Source organism: Delphinapterus leucas, chromosome 2, assembly GCF_059928025.1.
Source record: "Delphinapterus leucas isolate spDelLeu-1000000601 "Yukka" chromosome 2, BTC_Dleu_Yukka2, whole genome shotgun sequence".
Taxonomy (NCBI): domain Eukaryota; kingdom Metazoa; phylum Chordata; class Mammalia; order Artiodactyla; family Monodontidae; genus Delphinapterus; species Delphinapterus leucas.
The window spans coordinates 134,141,332-134,164,206 of NC_143130.1; the positions used below are offsets into that span (position 1 = coordinate 134,141,332).

Sequence of the window (22,875 nt, forward strand, 5' to 3'; positions counted from 1 at the left end):
ATTTAACATGCTAAGAGACCTAATGATTTACGGGTTGTACTTTCAATTCTCAGTGTACCCTCAGCTTTGCTATCACTGCCATGTTGGGAGAAAATAAAGGCTTTAGAAAATTCCTAGCTTCTGAATAATCATTTGTCCCCTCTGCTTCGGTATTAAGTGTGGGCAGGGTGGTAATCTCTCTCTCCACCCATTCATTTCCCCAAAGTAAATCATAAACTGGTACAGGGTGAAAAATCTAAAAGTATGTAGGGACATAAAACTAATCACGCCTGAGAGATATGACACGCTTCTATCACAATTTGCCATTAACAAGTTTAGCGGGAGAGGGGAAAGCAAGCATGTATAATTGGAAAAAGCCTCCTAAATGTTTCTGGTATGTCCTTTCTGCTTGAGAAACACTGTACTACATGATTCATCCTTTGAGATTTTTGTTCCTAGATCATTTCCTGTCAGCTCGCAAGCCAACTATTATTAGAAAAATCAGTATTGTTAACTAGCTTTTTGGTCAGTCATAGGCAGATGAAGCAGCTCCTAACTTGTATGTGCCCATGAGAATTGCCTGTGATGTAAAAATAATTATATTAAAAATATATGCTTACGCCACACCCCCAGATAATACTCTTAGTGACTCAGGGGTTCCAACAGCTTGTTTTATGAAAGTTCTAGTGATGGATGTTAACGAAACTTACTGTGGTGATCATGTCACAATATATACAAATACTGAATCATTATTTTGTACACCTGAAGCTAATATAATGTTATATGTCAATTACATCTCTATTTTAAAGAAAGCGCTATCAGTAATTTTGATTCCAACTTTTCCTTGAGAACTAGTAGCTTAGGGAAAGGGGAGGAGGGAGAAGGACTACATCTTATTTCTCTAATTGGAGCAACGTAGCCATTGGCTACACATGAAGTCTGTGAATAAGTGGTTTTCACTTCATTACAACAATAACAGAAAAAGTGAAGTAAATCCATATAAAATACTATTTCATTGATACAGGAATTTAGGACTTATTATTTACTGTGTCTTATATCAAGGAGAAATTAAACTAGTGAATTTAGGAATCTGAATCACATGTGTAAGACTGGACTTGGGGAGGAGCATAAGTAATTAAACAAGGTTTATACTAAAATAAAACACACCTAGAGGACTATGAGTTATAAAAACTTTAAAACAGGCACACCAAAATACAGTGCTATCTTTCCTTTGTGCTAAATTATCGTTCAATAATAAAGATATACTAGCATTATGAGTCACTACACAAAGCAATGATCCAGGATCTATTTATAACAAAAGGATAAACTACATAGCAATAAAATTTAACGTTCAAAATCAACATAATGTTATCAAGTAGAATACAAATCTAGTGGAAGACAGACTAAATAAATTATATAATTATGTAATTATATGTAGTACATATATATATTTCCAAAACTATGGGGCTGAGGAAGTGGGAAACTAAGGAGCAGAGAAGGGTTCTCAGGTAAAATATAATCATTTTAGTTTAAAAATAAAATTTTCTGGAGCGTTTCCAGTTAAACATGTATGTTGAGTTTGTGCATTTACTTTCACTCCTTTCCAAAAATCATACCAAAATGTAAAGAAATAAAACATGAACCTAAAAGGACAAAAATAATAGGAGAAAAACATCAGATAAGCAACATCAGAAGAATGCTGAGACAAAAGCCAGATGGGAAAGAAGCAAATGACTTAGCAAAGTGGACAAATAGAAAATCAAGGTGTTTGCAGGAAGTACCAATGGGAAACACACTGACTCACTTGTGCCAAACATCAAGCATGTTCATGTACTGAAAACAGAGAGACAAGAAAAATGAATCCTGCCCCACATCGGATTACACCTACCCCTTAGATACGCACCCTCTAGGATTCCTTACAGGAAAATCTGAAAAGCCCTAGGGAAGAGATCTTTTAGATACTGACATTTGAAAAAGTGTGCTCAATGTCTAAATACCCTGCAAAAGGGTGACAAGCTAAACCCCGTTCAACTAGAGTTTCCTATTAGGTATATGTATGAATGGACAATTAGAATGGACAATCAATGACTGACAGACATTATAGAAAGGACTCTGTGGTAGGCAGAATTCTAGAGATATCTCCTTAAAATTCCTGTCCCTGGTTATACAATCATACGCTAATCTAGGGACTACTGTGAAGAGACTTTGCAAATGGAATTTAGGTTACTGGTCAACTGATTTTAGGGAGATTATCCTGAATTCTCTCAGTGGGTCCAGTGCAATCACAGGAAGCCTGCCTAACAGAAGAGAAAGGCAGAAGAGGGAAGCAGAGGAGGTCATATAGATTTGAGGAGTAAGAAGAGCTGGACTTGCTGTTGCTGGCTTTGACAAACGAAGAGACCACAAGTCAAAGAATTCAGAAGGCCTGTGGAAGCTAGCAGACAAGCCAAGGGGAGCGTCAGTCCTAGAGCCACAGGGAACCCAATTCTACCATGCAGAATTCTTTCTCAGGGCCTTCAGGAAGGAACAGAGCCCTGCTGACACCTTAACTTTGGCCTTATAAAATTCTAAGCAGAGAATCCAGCTGAGCCATGCTGTGCCCAGACTTTTCACACAGAAACTGTGAGATAATAAATGTGTGTTTTAGGCTGCTAAGTGTATGGCAGCAATGGAAAACTCACAGACCTTCCAATGTGAAAGAGAGCAAATGAAATGAAAAAGAACAACTTAGGGAAACAGAAATAATGCAAAGAACAGAATAGAATAAAACATAAACCTCTTAATTACAAATCTCAAAGATAAGACAATGGCATCCGTGAAAGATGGATAGGATGTTAAAAAATAACCAGAGGGACTTCCCTGGTGGTGCAGTGATTAAGAATCCACCTGCCAAATCAGGGGACACGGGTTCGAGCCCTGGTCTGGGAGGATTCCACATGCCGCGAAGCAACTAAGCCTGTGCGCCACAACTACTGAGCTTGCACCCTACAGACCATGCTCCGCAACAAGAGAAGCCACCACAGTGAGAAGCCCACGTACTGCAATGAAGAGTAGCCCCTGCTCGCCGCAACTAAAGCCTGCACACGCAGCAACAAAGACCCAACGTGGCCAAAAATTAAAAAAAAAAAAAGAATTATTATTTTTAATTAAAAAAAAAACAGAGATAAGAAGGGGCTCTTGGATATTAACAAGGGGGAGGAAGGGTCCTTTCCATTTTTAAAAAGATTTTTTTTGTGTGTGTGTGGTATGCGGGCCTCTCACTGTTGTGGCCTCTCCTGTTGCAGAGCACAGGCTCCGGACGCACAGGCTCAGCAGCCATGGCTCACGGGCCGAGACACTCCGCGGCATGTGGGATCTTCCCGGACCGGGGCACGAACCCGTGTCCCCTGCATCGGCAGGCCGACTCTCAACCACTGCGCCACCACTTAACTATTTTGTTAAGGTTTAACTTATATAAAGTCTACAACTCTTAAATGTATTCATGAATATCTGGGTAATAAAGATCCAGATAGAAATATAAAACACTGAAAAATAAAATTTGAGAGCCACAATAAAAAAGCAACAGACAAAATATAAAGTCAGGTAAGAGGATCAATCCAAGAACTAATATCAGACTAATTACTAGCAACGAAAAGAAGAAAACAAACACAGGGGAGGAATTAGGGCACATTACTATGAAATTTCAAAATGGCAGGGAAAAAATCCTAAAACATGCCAGAGAGAAAAAGCAGTCTACAAAGAAAGGATAAAAATTAAGAACACTATCAGGACTATAAATAGCAATATTGGAAGCTAAAACAACTGAACAATGAATTCCCAATTCTGAGGGAAATTAATTTTCAACCCAACAATTCCTATCAAAGGACAAAATAAAGACATTTCAAATATGACACCTCAAAAATTTACATCCCATCTACCTTTGATGACGGAGGATATAGTCCATCAAAATAAAATAGCAAATCAACACTGAGGAAAATGCAAGGATCAAGTATGAGAGAGAAGACACTTTCCCTGGACAATGGTGGAGGGAAGTTCTGGGGCTGTAACTGTACAACTTGACCTAGAAGCCATCTACTCCAGATTGGAGCAGGAGGATGGAGGGACTTCACAGTGTGTTTAGGAAGAAAAAAAAGGAGGGAGGGAGGAGATTATTATCAGATAATGTATTTGATCATCAAAATTATAGAGAATCTAGAATGTAGAAGAATCAACAACAGAGAAGTTTCAAAACTAAGTAAATGATAAACAAAAAGGCATATAAGTTAGAAAAGGTAAAAGTATACACTTTGGTTCAGCAAGTAAAAATACTCACCTTGTTAAAATAATGCAAACAATGGTACTGATTTAATAAAAAATTATAATAGTTATAATAAAGTGAGAAAGAAAAAGTTGAGAAAAAAGAAGTGAGCAGGTATCTAAAATGGATAAATCAAGAAATAACAGGGCTTCCCTGGTGGCACAGTGGTTGAGAGTCTGCCTGCTGATGCAGGGGATGCGGGTTCGTGCCCTGGTCCAGGAAGATCCCACATGCCACGGAGCGGCTGGGCCTGTGAGCCATGGCCGCTGAGCCTGCGCGTCCGGAGCCTGTGCTCCGCAAAGGGAGAGGCCACAATAGTGAGAGGCCCGCGTACCGCAAAAGAACAGCATAAGCACTTTATCTAAATTACGGAACTAAAAGAAACAGTAAAAAAGTAGAAAGTGGTAGGGAATGTGCTTGGGGTTGGGGAGAAATAGGACAGAAAAGTCATTTTATGTTATATGCTTTTTTAGCTTTAACTCTGTTATCTATGGCTTTGATTAAAAAAATAATTTCAAAATCTTTCTGCTTATTGTGTAAAGAATGAATTGGAAGGAACAAGGATGGATAAAGCAGACCACTTAGGAGGCTGCTGGAACATTCCAGAAGAGAGATGGTGGTGGTGTGGCCTATGAGAGCAGTAAGGATGGTAGAGATGGAAAGATGTGGAAAGATTCAAGATATATCTTGGAGGCAAAATTAACACTTCTGGGTGATGGATGAAATGTGTATAAGGAAGAGAGTGGTACTAAGGATCACTCCCAAGTTTCTGACATATATCTGGGATGGTGCTTTTACTGCTATGGAGACTTCTGAGGGGCAGAGTGGGAAGGGCAGAACACAGAGATTTGGAAAGGAATACCATGAGCTCAGTTTTGAACATGTTCAATTTGAAATTTCTGTGAAAGAAATGGTTTTGTTATTATAAATAATGCTTCAATGAGCAAATGATGGCTTTCTAAAAAAGGTACATGGCTAGAAGAAAATCAAGGATGAGTTAAGAATGGTCTCAACTAAGACGGAGCAACAAGAATTTGATTTACCCTCCTGCTTTATTTAAACAATACGAAAGGAAAAGAAACTTTTTCAGGTATTAGACAACAAGGAGCACAGGAGAGGAGAGAAAAAAACCAGAATGAGCTCTTTGACTGTACCAGCTTACTGCCTAGAAGTAGTTCGGGGTGGGGAGGGGGCAAACAGAGTCAGGTCTCGCTGAGTTGAGAGATCTGAGGTGGAATCCAGGGAGGCCAAGATGGCTAAAATTTGTGGGTCAGAGTACCAGAGAGAAGAGAGCTCCACAGAGAGATCTGGAGATCTGTAGTTATCCGCTGGGATCTGGGTGAATACTGATCTGTGCATTTGTGAGGGGAAAGTCTTCCTAATACACAGGATATTGAGAAGAATCCCCAGAAGGAAATTAGCCCTGGACTAATGGTGGCTCTGGACCTGCCCTAACAGAGCTTAAAAGCAAGTGTCAAAAGGATCCAACTGATTCCAAGTAATATGACTGAAAAATTTGACAGAAAAAAAGCCAATGCTACTTTTTAAATTTATTTATTTATTTTTGGCTGTGTTGGGTCTTCGTTGCTGTGCACGGTCTTTCTCTATTTGTGGCAAGCGGGAGCTACTCTTCACTGCGATGCGCGGGCTTCTCACTGTGGTGGCTTCTCTTGTTGTGAAGCACAGGCTCTAGGCACGCAGCCTTCAGTAGTTGTGACAAGTGGGCTCAGTAGTTGTGGCTCGCAGGCTCTAGAGCACAGGCTCAGTAGTTGTGGAGCACGGGCTTAGCTGCTCCGCAGCATGTGGGTCCTTCCCGGACCAGGGCTCAAACCCGACTCCCCTGCACTGGCAGGTGGATTCTTAACCACTGTGCCACCAGGCAAGTCCCAGCCAACGCTACTTTAAGGAATACAAAAAGAAATCCAGCCACCAACAATGAAAAATTAACAGACTCTAGCGTTCAATCAGAAATTACCAGACATAAAAGAAGCAACCCATTACCAGGAGTAAAAGGGGGGAAAAAGTAGCAGAAGCAGAAATAACTACAATGATAGAATCAGTAATCAAAGATATTAAAATATCTATTATAAATACACTCCATATGTTTAAGAAAGGAGAGAAAAAGATAAAAATAAGGAAGAAAAAACTGAAGATTTATGTATTTTTTAAAAGTCCAAAATCAAACTTCTAGTGATGAAAAATACATCTGAAATGAACACTGGATGGGATTAACAGCAGATCAGCAGAAGACCAATGAACTTCAAGACAACAATGGACACTATCCAAGATGAAACATAGAGAATAAAGACCGAAAAAAGGAAGAGAGCATCAGTGATCTATGGAAGAATAACTGTGGCTCTAACATATATGAAACAAGCCCAACAAAGGATAGCTGTGGGAAGGGACACCAAAAATTATTTGAAGAACTAGTGGTTGAAAATTACACAAATCTGACGAAAACCGTAAACCCACAAATCTAAGAAACACCATGACCCTAGAACAGAATAAACCTAAAGAAAACTATGCCAGGACACATCAGAATTAAATGCTGAAAACCAGGATAAAGATAAATTCTTAAAAGGTTAACAGAGAAAACATTCAGAGGGGAAAAAATAGAAGAGCCATAACGGACTTTTCTGAAATTATGCAAACCAGAAGACAAGAGAAAGACATCTGAAAATTACTGAAAAGAGGAAAAATCTAGAATTCTTCACATAGCTGCAATATCTTTCAAAAATGAAGGCAAGATTTTTGTAGACAAAAGGTAAAAAAAAAAAAAAAAAAAAATTATCACCAGCAGACCTGCACTATAAAAAGGTCATATGAAGTTCCTCAGATAGAAGAAAAAGGGTATCACATGGAAAGTATTCTTACAAAGAGCAGTGAAAAATGATAAATGCGTGGGCAATTATAAAAGACCATTTTTCTTATTTTTTAATATTTAAAAAGACAATTATTGTTTTAGGGGAAAATAACGTTGAGTTTTAGCATATTTGAAAGTAACACATATGACAATAGCACAAAGAACAGGAAAGGGGAAATGGAACTATACTGTTTTAAGATTATTATACTATGTGTGAAATGGTATACTATTTGAACACAGAATGTGAATAAAGTTAACGTCATACACTGTAACCCCAGAACAACCACTAAAAAGACAAAAGTGGTAATAGCTAGTAAGTCACAGGTGACAATAAACGTAACTGTAACAAACAAACCCCCCTCAATTTAAAAGAAAAGAGGGAAAAGAAAAAAAACAGAGCACATAGAAACCTTAAAATAAATACCATATAAAAAACAAATACCAAGGTGACAGATTTAAACTCAACGACACTGATAATCACATTAAAAGTAAATGGTCTGGGCTTCCCTGGTGGCGCAGTGGTTGAGAGTCCGCCTGTCAATGCAGGGGACACGGGTTCGTGCCCCAGTCCGGGAAGATCCCACATGCCGCGGAGCAGCTGGGCCCGTGAGCCATGGCCACTAAGGCTGCGCGTCCGGAGCCTGTGCTCCGCGACGGGAGTGGCCACAACAGTGAGAGGCCTGAGTACCGCAAAAAAAAAAAAAAAAAAAAAAAAAGTAAATGGTCTATCAACTATGTTGCATGCCAATTTGATATTATCACTGTAAAGCAATATTACACTTAGAAACCTAATTGTTTTCCCATAATCACTGAATTCTCTGATATCTTTTTTCCAACTTCCTAGCATTTCCTCTCTGAAGTATCTAAATTAACTGTCCTGGATGAAGTTTCCTTTAAAAGGCAATGTCTATAAAGTCCTATGGCTTCAACATATTCAATTTTGTTTTGAAAGGTAATAAAAATAGTGAATTTCTATTCCTACATCTAAACCACTGGAAAAAAATAAAATAAATAATCTAATGGAAGCAACCTAAATGTCCATTGACAGATGAATGGATAAAGAAGATGTGGGGTGTGTGAGTGTACGTGTGTGTATGTAATGGAATATTACTCAGCCATAAAAAAAGAATGAAATAATGCCATTAGCAGTAACAGATGGACCTAGAGATTATCATAGGAAATGAAGTCAGACAGAGAAAGATAAATATCATATGATACCATTTATATGTAGAATCTAAAAAAGTGATACAAATGAACTTTCCATTTACTCTTAAAAAGGCTCGTCATTTGTAAAGCTTGCATGTCAGAACCCACCTTACATAAAAGAACTTAGCATGCTTTGCCAGCAGTGTTTCTTTCAAAAAGGAAAGGAAAATGTAACTAAAAACCTCATTTAATCATTACACAGAAGCATCTTCTTAAGAGTTATGTTATAAGAAAAATCAAGATACTTTTTACCAAATAAAAAACTTAGCAGTCTGCCAAAACTCACACAAGAAATAGACAATCTGAATAAGTCTATACCTATTAAAGAAATTGAATCAGTAACTAATAACCTTCCAAAACAGAAAGCACTAGGGCCAGACAGGTTCACTGGTGAATTCTACCAAACATTTTTTCTAGTTTTACTGAGGTATAACTGACATGCAACACTGTGTAAGTTTAAGGTGCACAGCGTAATGACTTGACTTACATAATATTACCACAGTAAATTTAGTTAACATCCATTATCTCATACAGATACCCAAAGAAAGTTTATTTTCCTTATGGTAAGAACTCTTATGATCTACTCTCTTAACAACTTCCAAATAAACCATACAGTAGTGTTAACTCTAGTCATCGTGCTATATACCACATCCCCAGTACTTACTTATCTTGTAACTGGAAGTTTGTACCTTTTGACTACCTTAATCCAATTCCTCCCCTTAGGTTGTTTCCATGTCTTGGCTATTATAAATAATGCTGCTACAAACATGGAGGTGCAGCTATCTCTCCGACACAGTGCTTTCATTTCCTTTGGATATATTCCCAGAAGTAAAACTGCTGGATCATATGGTAGTCTTACTTTTAGTTTTTTGAGGAACCTCCATACAGTTTTCCATAGTGGCTACATCAATTTACAATCCCACCAACAGTGCACAAGGGTTCCCTTTTCTCTACATCCTTGCCAGCATTTATCACTTGTCTTTTTGATAACCATTCTAACAAGTGTGAGATAGATCTCATTGTGGTTTCAATTGGTATTTCCCTAATGATTAGTGATGTTAAGCACATTTCCATGTACCTTTTGAACATGTTTGGAAAAATGTCTGTTCAGGTCCTTTGCCCATTTTTAAAAGTGGATTATTTGGGGATTTTTTGCTATTAAGCTATATGAGCTCTTTATATATTTTGGGTATTAACTCATCAGATATATGGATTGCAGATAATTTTTCCCATTCCACTGGTTGTTTTTCATTTTGTTGGTCATTTCTTTGGCCATGCAGAAAATTTTTTTGTTTGATGTAATTCTACTTGTTTATTTTTGCTTGTGCTTTAGGTGTTATATCCAGAAAGTCATTGCCAAAACCCATGTCAAGGAGCTTTTTTCTTGACATCTGAGGAAGAAATTATACTAATTCTCTATAATCTCTTTCAGAAGATAGAAGCAGAGGAAATATTTCCTAATTCATTCTATGAAGCCAGCATTACTCTAATACTAAAATCAAACAAAGCCATTGCAAGAAAAGAAAACTACAGACCAATATCTCTAATGACCATAAATGCAAACTATTTAATAAACTATTAGCAAATCGAATCCAACAATGTATAAATAGAATTATACACCATGACCAAGTGGGATTTATGCCAAGTATGCAAGGCTGGTTCAACATCCAAAAATCAATATAACCCATCACATCAAAAGGCTGAAGAGGAAAAATCACATGACCATATCAATAGGCGTTAAAAATAAAAAAGCATGACAAAATCCAACACTTATTCATGATAAAACACAGTAAACTAAAATAGAGGGGAACACTTCCTCAAGTTTTTTCTTTTTGGCTGTGCTGTGTGGCTTGTTATGATCTCCCTGGTGGTCTAGTGGTTAGGGTTCAGCGCTTTCACTGCTGCGGTCCAAGTTCAATCCGTGGCTGGGGAACACTTCCTCAACTTGATAAAGAGTATCTACAAAAAACCTTCAGCTAACAACATACGTAATGATGAGAAACTAGAAGCTTTCCCACTAAAACAGGAACAAGGCAAGGATGTCCTCTCATAACACTGCTTTTCAATATTGTACTGGAAGCCCTAGCTTATGCAATAAGACAAGAAAAGGAAATAAAAAGTGTACAGATTGGGAAGGAAGAAATCTGTCTTTGTTCACAGATAACATGATCATCTCTACAGAAAATCTAAAAGAAGTGACAAAAACTCCAGAAACAAATAAACAATTATAGCAAGGTAAAGGACACAAGGTTAATATACAAAAGTAAATTGCGGGCTTCCCTGGTGGCACAGTGGTTGAGAGTCCGCCTGTCAATGCAGGGGACACAGGTTCATGCCCCAGTCCGGGAAGATCCCACATGCCGCGGAGCGGCTGGGCCCGTAAGCCATGGCCGCTGAGCCTGCGCGTCCAGAGCCTGTGCTCCGCAATGGGAGAGGCCACAACAGTGAGAGGCCCGCGTACCGCAAAAAAAAAAGTAAATTGCTTTCCAGCAGTGAGCATGTGGAATTTGAAATGTAAAACGCAATACTATTTACATTAGCACCAAAAAATAAAATACTTACATATAAATATGACAAAATATGCACAGGATCTATATAAGGAGAACTACAAAACTGTGATGAAAGAAATTAAAGAAAGAAATAAGGGGAGAGACATTCCATGTTCATGGTCAGGAAGACTTGATCTGTCAAGATGTCAGTTCTTCTCAGCTTGATCTATAGATTCAATGCAATCCCAAACAAAATCTCAGCAAGTTATTTTATGGATACTGACAAACTAATTCTAAAGTTTATATGGAAAGGCAAGAGACCCAGGATACCCAACACAATATTGAAGGAGAAGAGCAAATTTGGAGGATTGGTGCTACCTGACTTCAATCCTTACTGTAAAAAGCTCCAGTAATCAAGACAAGGTGGTATTGGCAAAAGGACAGCAAACAGATCAATGAAAAAGAATATAGAGCCCAGCAAGCGACCTATATAAATATAGTCAACTGGTCTTTGACAAAGCAGCAAAGGCAACACGATGGAGAAAAGATAACTTTTCAATAAACAGTGCTATAACAACTGGACATCCACATGCAAAAAAATGAATCTAGACCCAGACCACACACCCTTCACAAAAATGAACTCAAAATGGATCACAGACCTAAATGTAAACTGTAAAAGCCTTAAAAGATAACATAGAAAAAACTCTAGATGACCTTGGGTTTGGTGATGACTTTTTAGATATGATAACAAAGGCATGATCCATGAAAGAAATAACTGATAAGCCAGACTTTATAAAAATTAAAAATTTCTGCTCTGTGAAAGAAACTGCCAAAGATAATGAAAAGATAAGCCACTGACTGGGATAAAATATTTGCAAGACATATCTGATAAAGGACTGTTACCCAAAATATACAAAGAACTATTAAAACTCAACAGTAAAAAAACAAAAACTTGACTGAAAAATAGGCCACAGACTTTAACAGATACCTCACCAAAGAAGATGTACAGATGGCAAATGAGCGTATGAAAAGATGTTCCACATCACGGAAATGCAAAATTAAAACAATGATATACCACTATACATCTGTAAGAATGGCCACAATCCAGAACACTGACAACACCAAATGCTGGTGAGAATTCAAGAGCAACAGGAATTCTCATTCACTGCTGAATGTGAATGCAAAATGGTATAGCTACTTTGGAAGACAATTTAGCGGTTTCCTACAAAACTAAGCATATTCTTACCATATGATCCAACAATCATACTCCTTAGTATTTACCCAAAGGAGTAAAAAACACATGTTCACCAAAAAAAAAACGGTACATGAATGTTTACAGCAGCTTTATTTATAATTGCAAAACTTGGAAATAACTAAGATATCTGTCATTAGGTGTGGAAAATAAACTGTGGCACATCCAGACAATGGGATATTATTTAGCGCTTAAAAAAATGAGTCACCAAGCTACGAAAAGACATGAAGGAAACTTAAATGTACATTACTAAGCAAAAGACACCAATCTGAAAAGCTACATATTGTATGATTCCAATTGTATGACATTCTGTAAAAGGCAAAACTATGGAGACAGTAAACAGATTAACAATTGCCAGGGGTTGGTAGGGGAGGGATGAAAAGGCAGAGTACAGATTTTCAGGGCAGTGAAACTATTCTGTATGATATTACAATGATGGATATGTCATTATACATTTGTCCAAAGCTGCAGACTGTACAACACCAAGAGTAACGCTAATGTAAACCATGGAGTCTGGATGATAATGATGTATCAATGAAGGTTTATCATTACAACAAATGTCCCAGTCTGGTGTGGGGTCTTGATAGTGGGGAGGTTGTATGTGTGGGAATGAGGGTAAATGGGAACACTCTGTACTTTCTGCTTGATTTTGCTGTGAACCTAAAACTGCTGTAAAAAAAGTTTATTAAAAAAACTGATAAATGATATAAACAGGCAATTCAAAAAAGAAACTGAAATGGCCAGTAAAGACATAAAAACATAGTTATCTTTATAAACTAAAATGAAATACTGTATTTTTTCATTCAGAGAAGCAAACACTAAAAACTGACAACATTCAATTGTTAGTGACAACTTGAGGCAATGGGTTTTCACACACTGACGGTTGGAACGTAAACTGGTATAACCACTTGGGAGAGCAATTTGACGGTATCTGAAATGAATTATGTGTACACTTAAAACACAGCAATTCTACTTTCTACTTCTACACAAACACAAAAGAGAAATTCCTCCACACTCGTGCAAAACGGCATTAAGAAGATACCTGCACAGCAACTGCAGGAACATTTTGTTTTTGGATATACACACTCACAGATGTGGATACATGTATGGATGTTTACATATTTTCAAAAGTACTGGAAAGATACATATTAACCTTATGCAGTAGTTGCTTTGTGAAGGGAGATTAGAGGAGAATATGAATCAAGAACTTTACCTATATTATTTTGACTTAAAAAATAGTTTAGCAAAATGATAAAATATCAGCTATTAATTCTAGATAATAGGATTTAGGTAAATGTTACATAATTCTTTATATTTTTCTGTATTTTAATTTTTGTCTTAGAAATTCCATTAAACATTAAAAAAAAACCTTGTAATTTGAGTCATTAGAACAATACAGTAACGTCCTGTATCTCCCCCAAATCTATGGTACAATGGAGTTATGTACTAATGGTAATGACAATGGCTCACATTTTCTCTGATGGTTGAATATTTCCTGTCATATGACAGAATTGGGTCAGCCAAAAGTAATCTACATCTCATTTCAGAAAACATAAACAGAACTGCTACAAGAGTTTTCAAATTGTAGACTGGTTAAGGACGACAACACTCATGGTCATTTCCTTAGGAGCTGTGTCAGGCCTTCAAGGAAGGAACACAATCTGCCTGAATCACTAAAATTGAATATTGACTTACGTTGAAGGAAATACTACAAAAGCTACATCACTCTGCAAATAACTGCCTGTTCTCTTCTCCTTCCCATAAAAATAAAGTCATCAGAATGAGGTATTAAATAATAATATATATTTCTAATAGGGAACTACTAGACACCTCCTGTTCTACCTTAACTCAACATTTCTTTACCTTAAAGTAATATAAAAACTTTAAAGAATAAAGTAATATTTTCACAAATACACAAACACAGATAGCTCACCCCAATCCCTACTCCTTGAGATAAACTCAATGTCAGTCATCAGTCATATACATATCATGCAACTCATAATTTCATGAATTTATCTAATACTTACTAAAAGTCTTACAGATGTCAGAAACAGCTTTGAAGACTCGGTCTGAGAAATTCACTTTCACCTTCACATACTTCATGTTGGGAAGTTGCAGACGGAGCAGCTTGTGCTGGGGGGTGAACTGAAGCTTAGCATCTGCCTGAACGCCATACTTGTCCAAGGTCCAATGTGTCTTGAGGAGCCAAGTTCTCTTCTTTTCCCACCACAGAGCGTGGTCAGACCAATCTTTTTTTACATCTATTAAACAAACAAACAAAACACTTCTAAAAATCATCAAGATCACCTTGAGAGAAATCACAAGCAGAAAACTGAATAACTGGGTATTTAATATGATCAACTAATTAAATACTAAGTGCCTGTTTTGTGACAGGTACAAAAGAAATACTAAATAGCTGAGAAAACATTCTGCCCTTGAAAACTAGTATAGAAGGGAGCTGAGGCAGAATACACAGGGTCACCTAGTAATGCTTAAGGGGGGACACACAATGAGGAAGAGAGTAAGTACTCTCTGTAGGCATTCCGAGAACAAAGAGAACCCTGGGGACTAGAATCAGAAGGATTAATGATGAGGCGAGTTGGTGGATTCTGAGCCCAGCCTCGAGGAATGGACAATATGCTGATGATAAAATAGGTGAGAAGGCTGAGATATACGAGGCTGCAGAGGCATGCTGAGGTTAATCAGTGGTGAAAAGTAAGATGGAAGCAAAGTGAACAAAACCCAATATCCTAGGTAAAGAAGAGACTGGAAAAGAAAACATCCACGAGTAACACTTAATAACTTATTAAGAGAAAACAAAAACAAAAAAACTACACTCCCAACCACACACCCAAATACATTCCAAGAAAAGTAACTTATAAGTCACGCTGTCCAACTTTTTTTCCCCAATATATTTCGGTACAAGAGAAAACATTAATATCTGTTATACTCTTTAACATCCTTATGCAATTAAATTAAATGAAAATAAATTTATACCAAATAAAGAGTATAATTTACACAAGATATGGCTACCCCCAGATATAGCAGATCATAACAATAAACTTGCAAATAAAAGCCAACTTTAGCGAGTTCTTAAAGTAGCAATAAAAGTAAAGACTTTTTGGATCAATTATATGATAAACTAAGAACCAAAAAAGGGGGACAGGATATTTTTTTAAAAAAACAGTATTAGCCAAACAAAGCTTTCCAGGGGAAGAAAATAAAAATGAAAAATATTATCATGATTCTGCTATAAAGTTCATCTTAATACAGTTTTAAAAAGAATTGTTCAATTTTAAGAAGATAAATTTAAAAGTATACACTAACCTGAAATTTCTTTTTTAGCACCTGTCTACCAGAAAGCTTCAGAGTAAAAAATCAAACCACCACACTGATTATGAGCCTAGAAACACTTTCTATAATGGTGAAATTTACTTGATATAATTAACTTCTCCTCATTATGGAAGAAACACATCACAGGTAGGAAAAAGACTTTCGATTCCCCCAGCCATTTTTAAAAAATATTTTAATTAGTAAGTACTTTAATGGGAGAACTGTAATTACTTGTGATTATATTGCCATTTTGAAATTTCAATATTTGTTTTGGGAAAGCCCAGTCAATTATGTTATTTGAAGTTTGGCTGCAGAAATACATATTTTACAACTACTTACTTAGTTGTGACACAATGTATATAGTACCCTGCATCTTAAATTATTTTCCAGCACAGAATTTATCAACTAACTTTTAGAAACAACAAATCTGATCTAGCTCATAAGAACACAACCAAGGTTGGGACCTTTTCATATACTGTGAGGTAAATGTCACACACATTACAGATGGTTTACTTTTTTCTTCAGGAATAAAGAACCCAAGGCAGAAAAAGATAATTTGTAAAGAATGATAGTAACCAAGCAGAGCAAGGCTGAGCTGAACTGAATTAATTGTAGGTAGGTATCTAATACTTTCTTCCTCATATCTCAATCCATTCACTTCTGCTCCCAATATCAACCATTAAGGAAGCTACAACATATATTTCCAGTGGGGGGAGAAGAGAGGAAAAAGCTGTACATCGCTAATAATTATAATAGTTTTGTAAATACTGACTTAAGTCATTTGGGTTCCCTTTGACTTAAATCAAAAGACAATCCTGAAATAAGAACTTTGGCACAAGTAGCTTATTTGGGGTGGGGGTGGGGGGACCCCAGGAAGCATACCTGAGGGGATTAGGAAAAGCAAAACAGAGGGAGAAAAGTCTATTAAGGATTCATTAACTTCTGTGGATAACTGGAGTTCAGTCCTGTGAGATATCCTCCGAGGAATTACACAGAACATGACTTAGAATTATCCCCCTAAGGAAAGAGAAAGCTGGGGCATCTATCCAATTCCTTGGTTGAGGGTTGCTCCTAGGGCCATTCAATTCCCAGCATTTCCCCAGCTGCCACGCATGGGCTGGCCACCCTACACTCAAGCAGTTAACTCACCAAGGCTGAAATATTTACTACGTGGACTTTTTACAGAAAGACTTTGTAGGCCTGGATGCAATAAAATCTCAACTTTGCATCAGTTAGGCTTCAAACGCTGACCTCAGAAACAGGTACTTCCCGTGATCTTCCTCTTTAAAAATTTAACCCTCCCCATCAATTCCACCTTGGGTTTTTTACACCAAAGGAACGGCACCCCTGCATCCAATAAGAATAAACATTGACAAGAAGGACGTATAATCCAAAGATTGTGTACTAGAAACCTATGAATAGTTTGTTTACCCACAGAAAGAGAGAAAATCTTTTACTGACTGGCAACACTGGTAAAATCAGTCTTTTTTACCCACAGAAAATAGCAGATAAGTAACAATATAGGAAAGAAAAATTACCCCAAATAAAAGCAGAAACAGGACACCAGAAAAGATCTGAAGTGTTGATAGGGCACATGCCAAGAGACAAAAACAGAGAAAAGCAGGCATTCTGACAGCAAAAGAAGTAGTCAGTGTTAGAAGATGGAATGGTTGGACTATGGGAGCCTGTAACATATGTTCAAATAGTATAATTGTTGGTAGCATTCTTGAAGACTCAAAATACCAGCAACCTAATCAGCATTAATTATAAGGTAATCACTACTACAGAACAAGAACAAACAGCATCTATAAAATATTCATTAATTCCACAAATATCTACTGAACATTTACTATGTGCCAGAAGGCACTATTCTAGTGCTAGAGATACAGTGATGAGAAGAACAAAGTTCCAGCATCTTTGAAGAAGGCCAATATGACTAGAATTGAGGAGGTGAAGCATCAGAGATCTCGGCAGAAGCCTTGTATATTATAAAGTCGTTTAGCTTTTATTATGTGTGTGAGAGAAGCCACTAGAGCAGTGTTTTTCAGCTTGTTTGGCATTAGAATTATCTGAGCAACTTTTCAAATAGAGTAATGCCTGGACTCAGCCCAAACCACTCTGGGTGTGGGTCTAGAAATCGATTTTAAACAGGGGAGTGATTTTTTCCTCTTCTCTCTCACATCTTCTTTTGCTCAAGACAATCCCTCCTATATGAAATGATTATGTTCCAAAGTTCCTTTAAGTCTCAGAATTTAGATTTGCCACAAAGAAACATTATAAATAGGTTCCAAATCAGACTGTTACTCAAATCTAAAATAGTCCAAAGTATACTACTAGCAATATTACACTAAACTGATATCATAAGGCTTTTGCAGAATATATGGCTGATGTTCAACTAGAGATGTAAGGAAAACTGCTAAGTTGCACCTGAAGACTGTGGGTTGGATGGAGAGGAAGAAAGACAATGTTGCTGGTTAAGTTGTGAGGGAGACAAGGGCTTCCTGGTAAAGTAGGGCACTTGGCTACTCCCTCGTCATCCTTCCATAAACTCCAGGAATTAACTGGCCTCCTTCCTCTTTCCCAGCTACAATTTGTTGTCTTAAGCCAAGGTTTCTTTCCTCTACTAAAGCTCCTAAAAACAGAAGCACTTTACCTTCTGCTTTCCTCTCTAATTCCTGAAACATACAACTACTCTGATGTTTCTAATGAAATGTTATTGCCAATAATGTGTAAAGACAAGGTCTACAAGTAAAATTAATGCTTAAGTTTAAAAAATTATCTCTATAATGTTATCCCTAATGTTTACTGAAATGTAAAGGACATTAAATATTAATTTCGCTTTTCGATCACATCATCTTTTGTTCTTAGAACTCCTCACCTCTCACTCTTTTAGGTCTCTCTCCCCCCAAACTCCTTTTAATCTCAGAGGTGAGGCAGCTGAGGATACTGCTCCCTTGTTTTTAGGATGTGCCCTCGTGTTCTTGTTTTTAATCACTCAGACCTTCAAAAAAGGAAATAGGCAAAATGGACGAAGTGTTGCTCTTCAGGTACACAACCAATAAATGAGTCAATAAACATTTTCCAAGGACCTACCATATGCCAGACACTAAACTAGGCCATGGGAATATATAATTAGTTTCGTAAGAATTCCTATCAAAGAGTCACTTACAGTCCAAGTGAGGGACGCAGACAGTGGCAGAAAGATCAGAATCCAGTTCTAATAGGTATCTAACTGATATCTCAACTGAAGAGTCAGCATGAGAAAACAGGCTCACAGACTAAATTTATGTTCGCTCAGCTCTGCCCAAGGTTAACAAACTCTGTCTCCCAGGCACACAGAGACCTGGTATTTCCACTTTATTTAATAATTTCTTTACCTCCCTACAGATGTCCAATCTGTCCTCTTCCTCACTCCTAAATACCTATTTCCTATAAGACTGCTAGTTCATTAGGGTCTCAAAGAGCTACAGGGAAATAGTCACTCAAACCACTCCATTTCTCTGTTCCAATACCATCCATACTTTGGAATGTCAATTTATTTATATATAATGGACCCCAGTCCCCTCCATACACCAAGAAGCTAATCAATTCAAGATATATCCTAAGAAAGATAAGGATTACACCAGATAATTAAGGACTAGACCATGGAAACTGTGATTCAAGTGAGGGTTAGTTTCAAGAGGTCCTTCCTAGAACCGGCCAACACTACAAAGTGAGTCATCAGTTCACTCTCAAAACACCAAGTGTGAAGGAATATTTATATTATGCATGTCTTTAACTGATTTAACAATGGCAGCTACAGACAATAAAACTCAAAAAGGTTATGGTTAGTAGCTATTTTACTATTTGAAGAATGAGTATAGTACTATGCAAAATTAAACTGAGTTCAAAATAAGTGAAGAACACAAACAGGTATCAACTGCAAAGACACAATTTAGAAAAATAATGTAATTAACCACTTTTGATTTTACATTAGAAACTGGAATTATATTATAAAATGAATACTCTATCATCTAAAAATAATTGAAATAACTTCCAAGTCATTCCTCCCTTCTTTAAGACTGTTCTACAGAGACCAGAAGTAAATTCCTCAATTATTTTTAATCTTATCGTAGAAGAGTAACCCTCCCTTCCAGACTACGCTTCATTCTAGAGGAATAATCCCCAACAGATTCTCAGCAGTGTATTCTATACTACATTACTACAAGGCTATCTATGACTGAATCAGTTACTATAATAGGATTATTAGTATACTAGAAAGAAGTATATTCCTGATTTTCCACAGCTATGAAAAGCAGAAACAGACTGCTTTAAAAAAGTCCCAGAGCTCACTCAGCTGACATACACTTTTGTTAATCAATAAAATGAAAAAAGGAAACACTAGCAATGAAGCACGTAAATAATTCCAGAATTCAGTAACTGTCCCCTACTCACCCCGTCCATTCAACATATTAAGGGAGACTACACCAAGATCATATAAATAGTAATTATATTAACCTAATCTTTAAATCTTCAAAATTGAATATCTCTCTCCAAGGTCTAGTTTCTTCCTCAGTTTTTCTTTCTATCCAAATACTATGGAATTTACCTCTCAAACAGCTGTTAAATTTGTCCCTTCCTTTCTTTTTATTACACTGCTTTAGCTTAAGTCCTCAGCATCTCTTGTCTGAACTACTATAATCCCATTTTTTACAAAACTATCTGAGTTATCTTTTAAAATGCAAATTTGATCATTTTACTTCTCTACGTAACTTTACAGGTCCTTCTGTTGCTGAAGTGTTTTATCACCTCTTAGCAGGTTACACAAACCTTAACCATCTGTGCCCCACACTGCTTGGCTATCCCCAGGTACAGCTCATGCTCTGGCCCAGTTTGTGAAACAACTTGATGTTTTGTGCGTCCTTGATTGGATACCTTTCTCTTCCTCCCCTCATCAAGCTGACAAAATCCTACACAAAAACCAAATATTACCATCTCCAAGCCTTCACTGACCCTCCTGTTAAAGCAGTTACGTACATCTTAGCACTCTGAATAATATACCACACTTCATTATAATTGATTTTATGTAACTACCTTCTTCCACTCGATTATGGGTCTTTGATCTTATTTATCTTGTACCTCAAAGGCAGAGCCCAGGGACTTTCCTGGTGGTGCAGTGGTTAAGAATCCACCTGCCAATGCAGGAGACACGGGTTCGATCCCTGGTCCAGGAAGATCCCACATGCCGCAGAGCAACTAAGCCCGTGCGCCACAACTACTGAGCCTGCACTCTAGAGCTTGCAAGCCACAACTACTGAGCCCTCATGCCACAACTACTGAAGCCCATGTGTGCCTAGAGCCCATGCTCCACAACAAGAGAAGCCACCGCAATGAGAAACACGTGCACCGCAAGGAAGAGTAGGCCCCGTTCGCCGCAACTAGAGAAAGCCCGTGTGCAGCAATGAAGACCCAACATAGCCGAAAATAAATAAGTAAAATAAATAAATTTTTAAAAAGGCAGAGCCCAGGGCCTGGCACATGGAATTAAACCAATAAATATTTGTAATATGCAGGCAATGTGTAAACTCTTAAGTGTATACAGGCAAATGAAAAAATAATACAACTGGTATTTACTGTACTGTAATTTAAAACATTAGAAATATTGAGAAGTGTTACACTTCTTTGTAAAAACTTACCAAGAGTAGTTTTATTCATTTATTTATTTTCGCTGCACCAGGTCTTGCTGCGTGAGGGATCTTTAGTTGCAGCATGCAGACTTCTTAGTTGAGGCATGTGGACTCTTAGTTGAGGCATGCATGTGGGATCTAGTTCCCCGACCAGGGATCGAACCCGGGCCCCCTGCATTGGGAGCGTGGAGTCTTACCCACTGGACCACCAGGGAAGTCCCCAAGAATAGTTTAAATACTACTTGTCTATGCCCTGGAAAATTACCATACTCTTTCTAGGTTTGGATCAATTTCCAACATTTTATCCTGCGTACTTTCAATGCCATGCTATATCTCCGAGAGTTCTTTTAATGTGCAGTTTTTTGCTGGTGTCACTTCCTCTGAGACATCTTTGTCTTTTTTGTCGTACCACTTAATCTCATTTATGTCAATACGTTTGCCTTCACTAAATTCCTCTGGCTGTATATCTAGAGTCTCTCAAATGGCAACAGCACCCGCATTCCCATGGTGAGCTGTTTCTTCTATAACTCCATTTATGCTTGATTCAAATTTCAGTTCTGGCATCACCACTTTTTGGATTTTTCTGCTGAACACTTACCTTTGTTGGCCAATTCCCTCTTTCAGTTATCCATTAAAAAAAAATCTCATGAGTTTATCAGTGGGAGAAAAAGAAGCAACACAACTACGTATGCTGTCTTATGCATGAACACAAATATACAGTAACCAATCATGGACAGACTGAAATATGTGATATGACTGGTCACTGATCATGATACACATGTTACTGACACAGTGAATTGTAGACTGAAGAGCTAGAAGCAAAGTTGGTACTTTATGCAGTTACTCAAAGTATGGTGGTAACTAAAATGTGAACCATGTTGTTGGATAACTGGTGTTAACTAAACCATGATAACTGAAACATGTGCATACCGAAACTGTGCAAAATACTGATGGTTTCCAAAAATATGATATGTCCTTTTCTTAAAAAAAATGTTTTTCATCTGTTAGCATAAGCAGTAAACTGCTTCAAACTTTACGTATCATTCAAATTGCCAAATTATTTCAATTAAAGTACCCCATTCAATTTTAGCTTAAGAAAATTATTGATTTACATTAAGACTTCAATGACTGGCTAAAGCAGATGCATCACCCAGTTTTCAAAAACATTTAGAAACTAAACTCCCGATTAAAAAGTGACTCACTGATGTTTCTTTGACATAACTAACTTGATTAAAAATTAGGAATTCACTCATCAAAACAAAACAAAATCAACTAAGTTTACAAATGGCCTTCTGAAGTTACTCACAAACCCAAAATAATGTTTATCAATTTCAATATCAATTATTTCCTATTATAAAATATACTAACTCAAAGTAGTTGAGGAGCTTTACCAGATGACATACATGCATGCAATTACAGAGTGCGCACAAAGAGAAGTCATGTCAATTATTCATTTCCAGAGGGTGGGTAACTTTCTATCCAATCCAACGGCATACTACTAATTTTGTTCAACTTGACTTAGTTCCTAGAAGACTGGACTCAGAGTCCATGCAACGTCAACATGTAACAAATTCTAAGAGAGTTAACATCAAGGCTGAATGTATCAGTTAATATTTGACTCACAGAGGTAATATAACTGGATTTGTCTTTTAAAGTTGGTCAAAGGCACTAGCTATTCTATAGTTCAAAAAAGAACTTAAGAATATTTTATTGGCTTTGACATTTAAAATTTATCTCAGAAACAAATTCTAATACAGGACTGGAGTGCAGACTACTGAAAAAATATTTCT

The 22,875-nt window shown here is 37.2% G+C and overlaps 1 protein-coding gene across 1 annotated transcript in view; it reads right to left on the reverse strand.

Moving 5' to 3' along the window:
• Positions 1-22,875, reverse strand: part of FERMT2 (FERM domain containing kindlin 2) — a 70,692-nt gene that overhangs the window by 35,493 nt on the left and 12,324 nt on the right. The window contains exon 2 of the mRNA XM_022570548.3: positions 14,114-14,347. Within this exon, the coding sequence (XP_022426256.1) occupies positions 14,114-14,347 (234 nt within the window). The remainder of the gene's footprint in view (positions 1-14,113; positions 14,348-22,875) is intronic.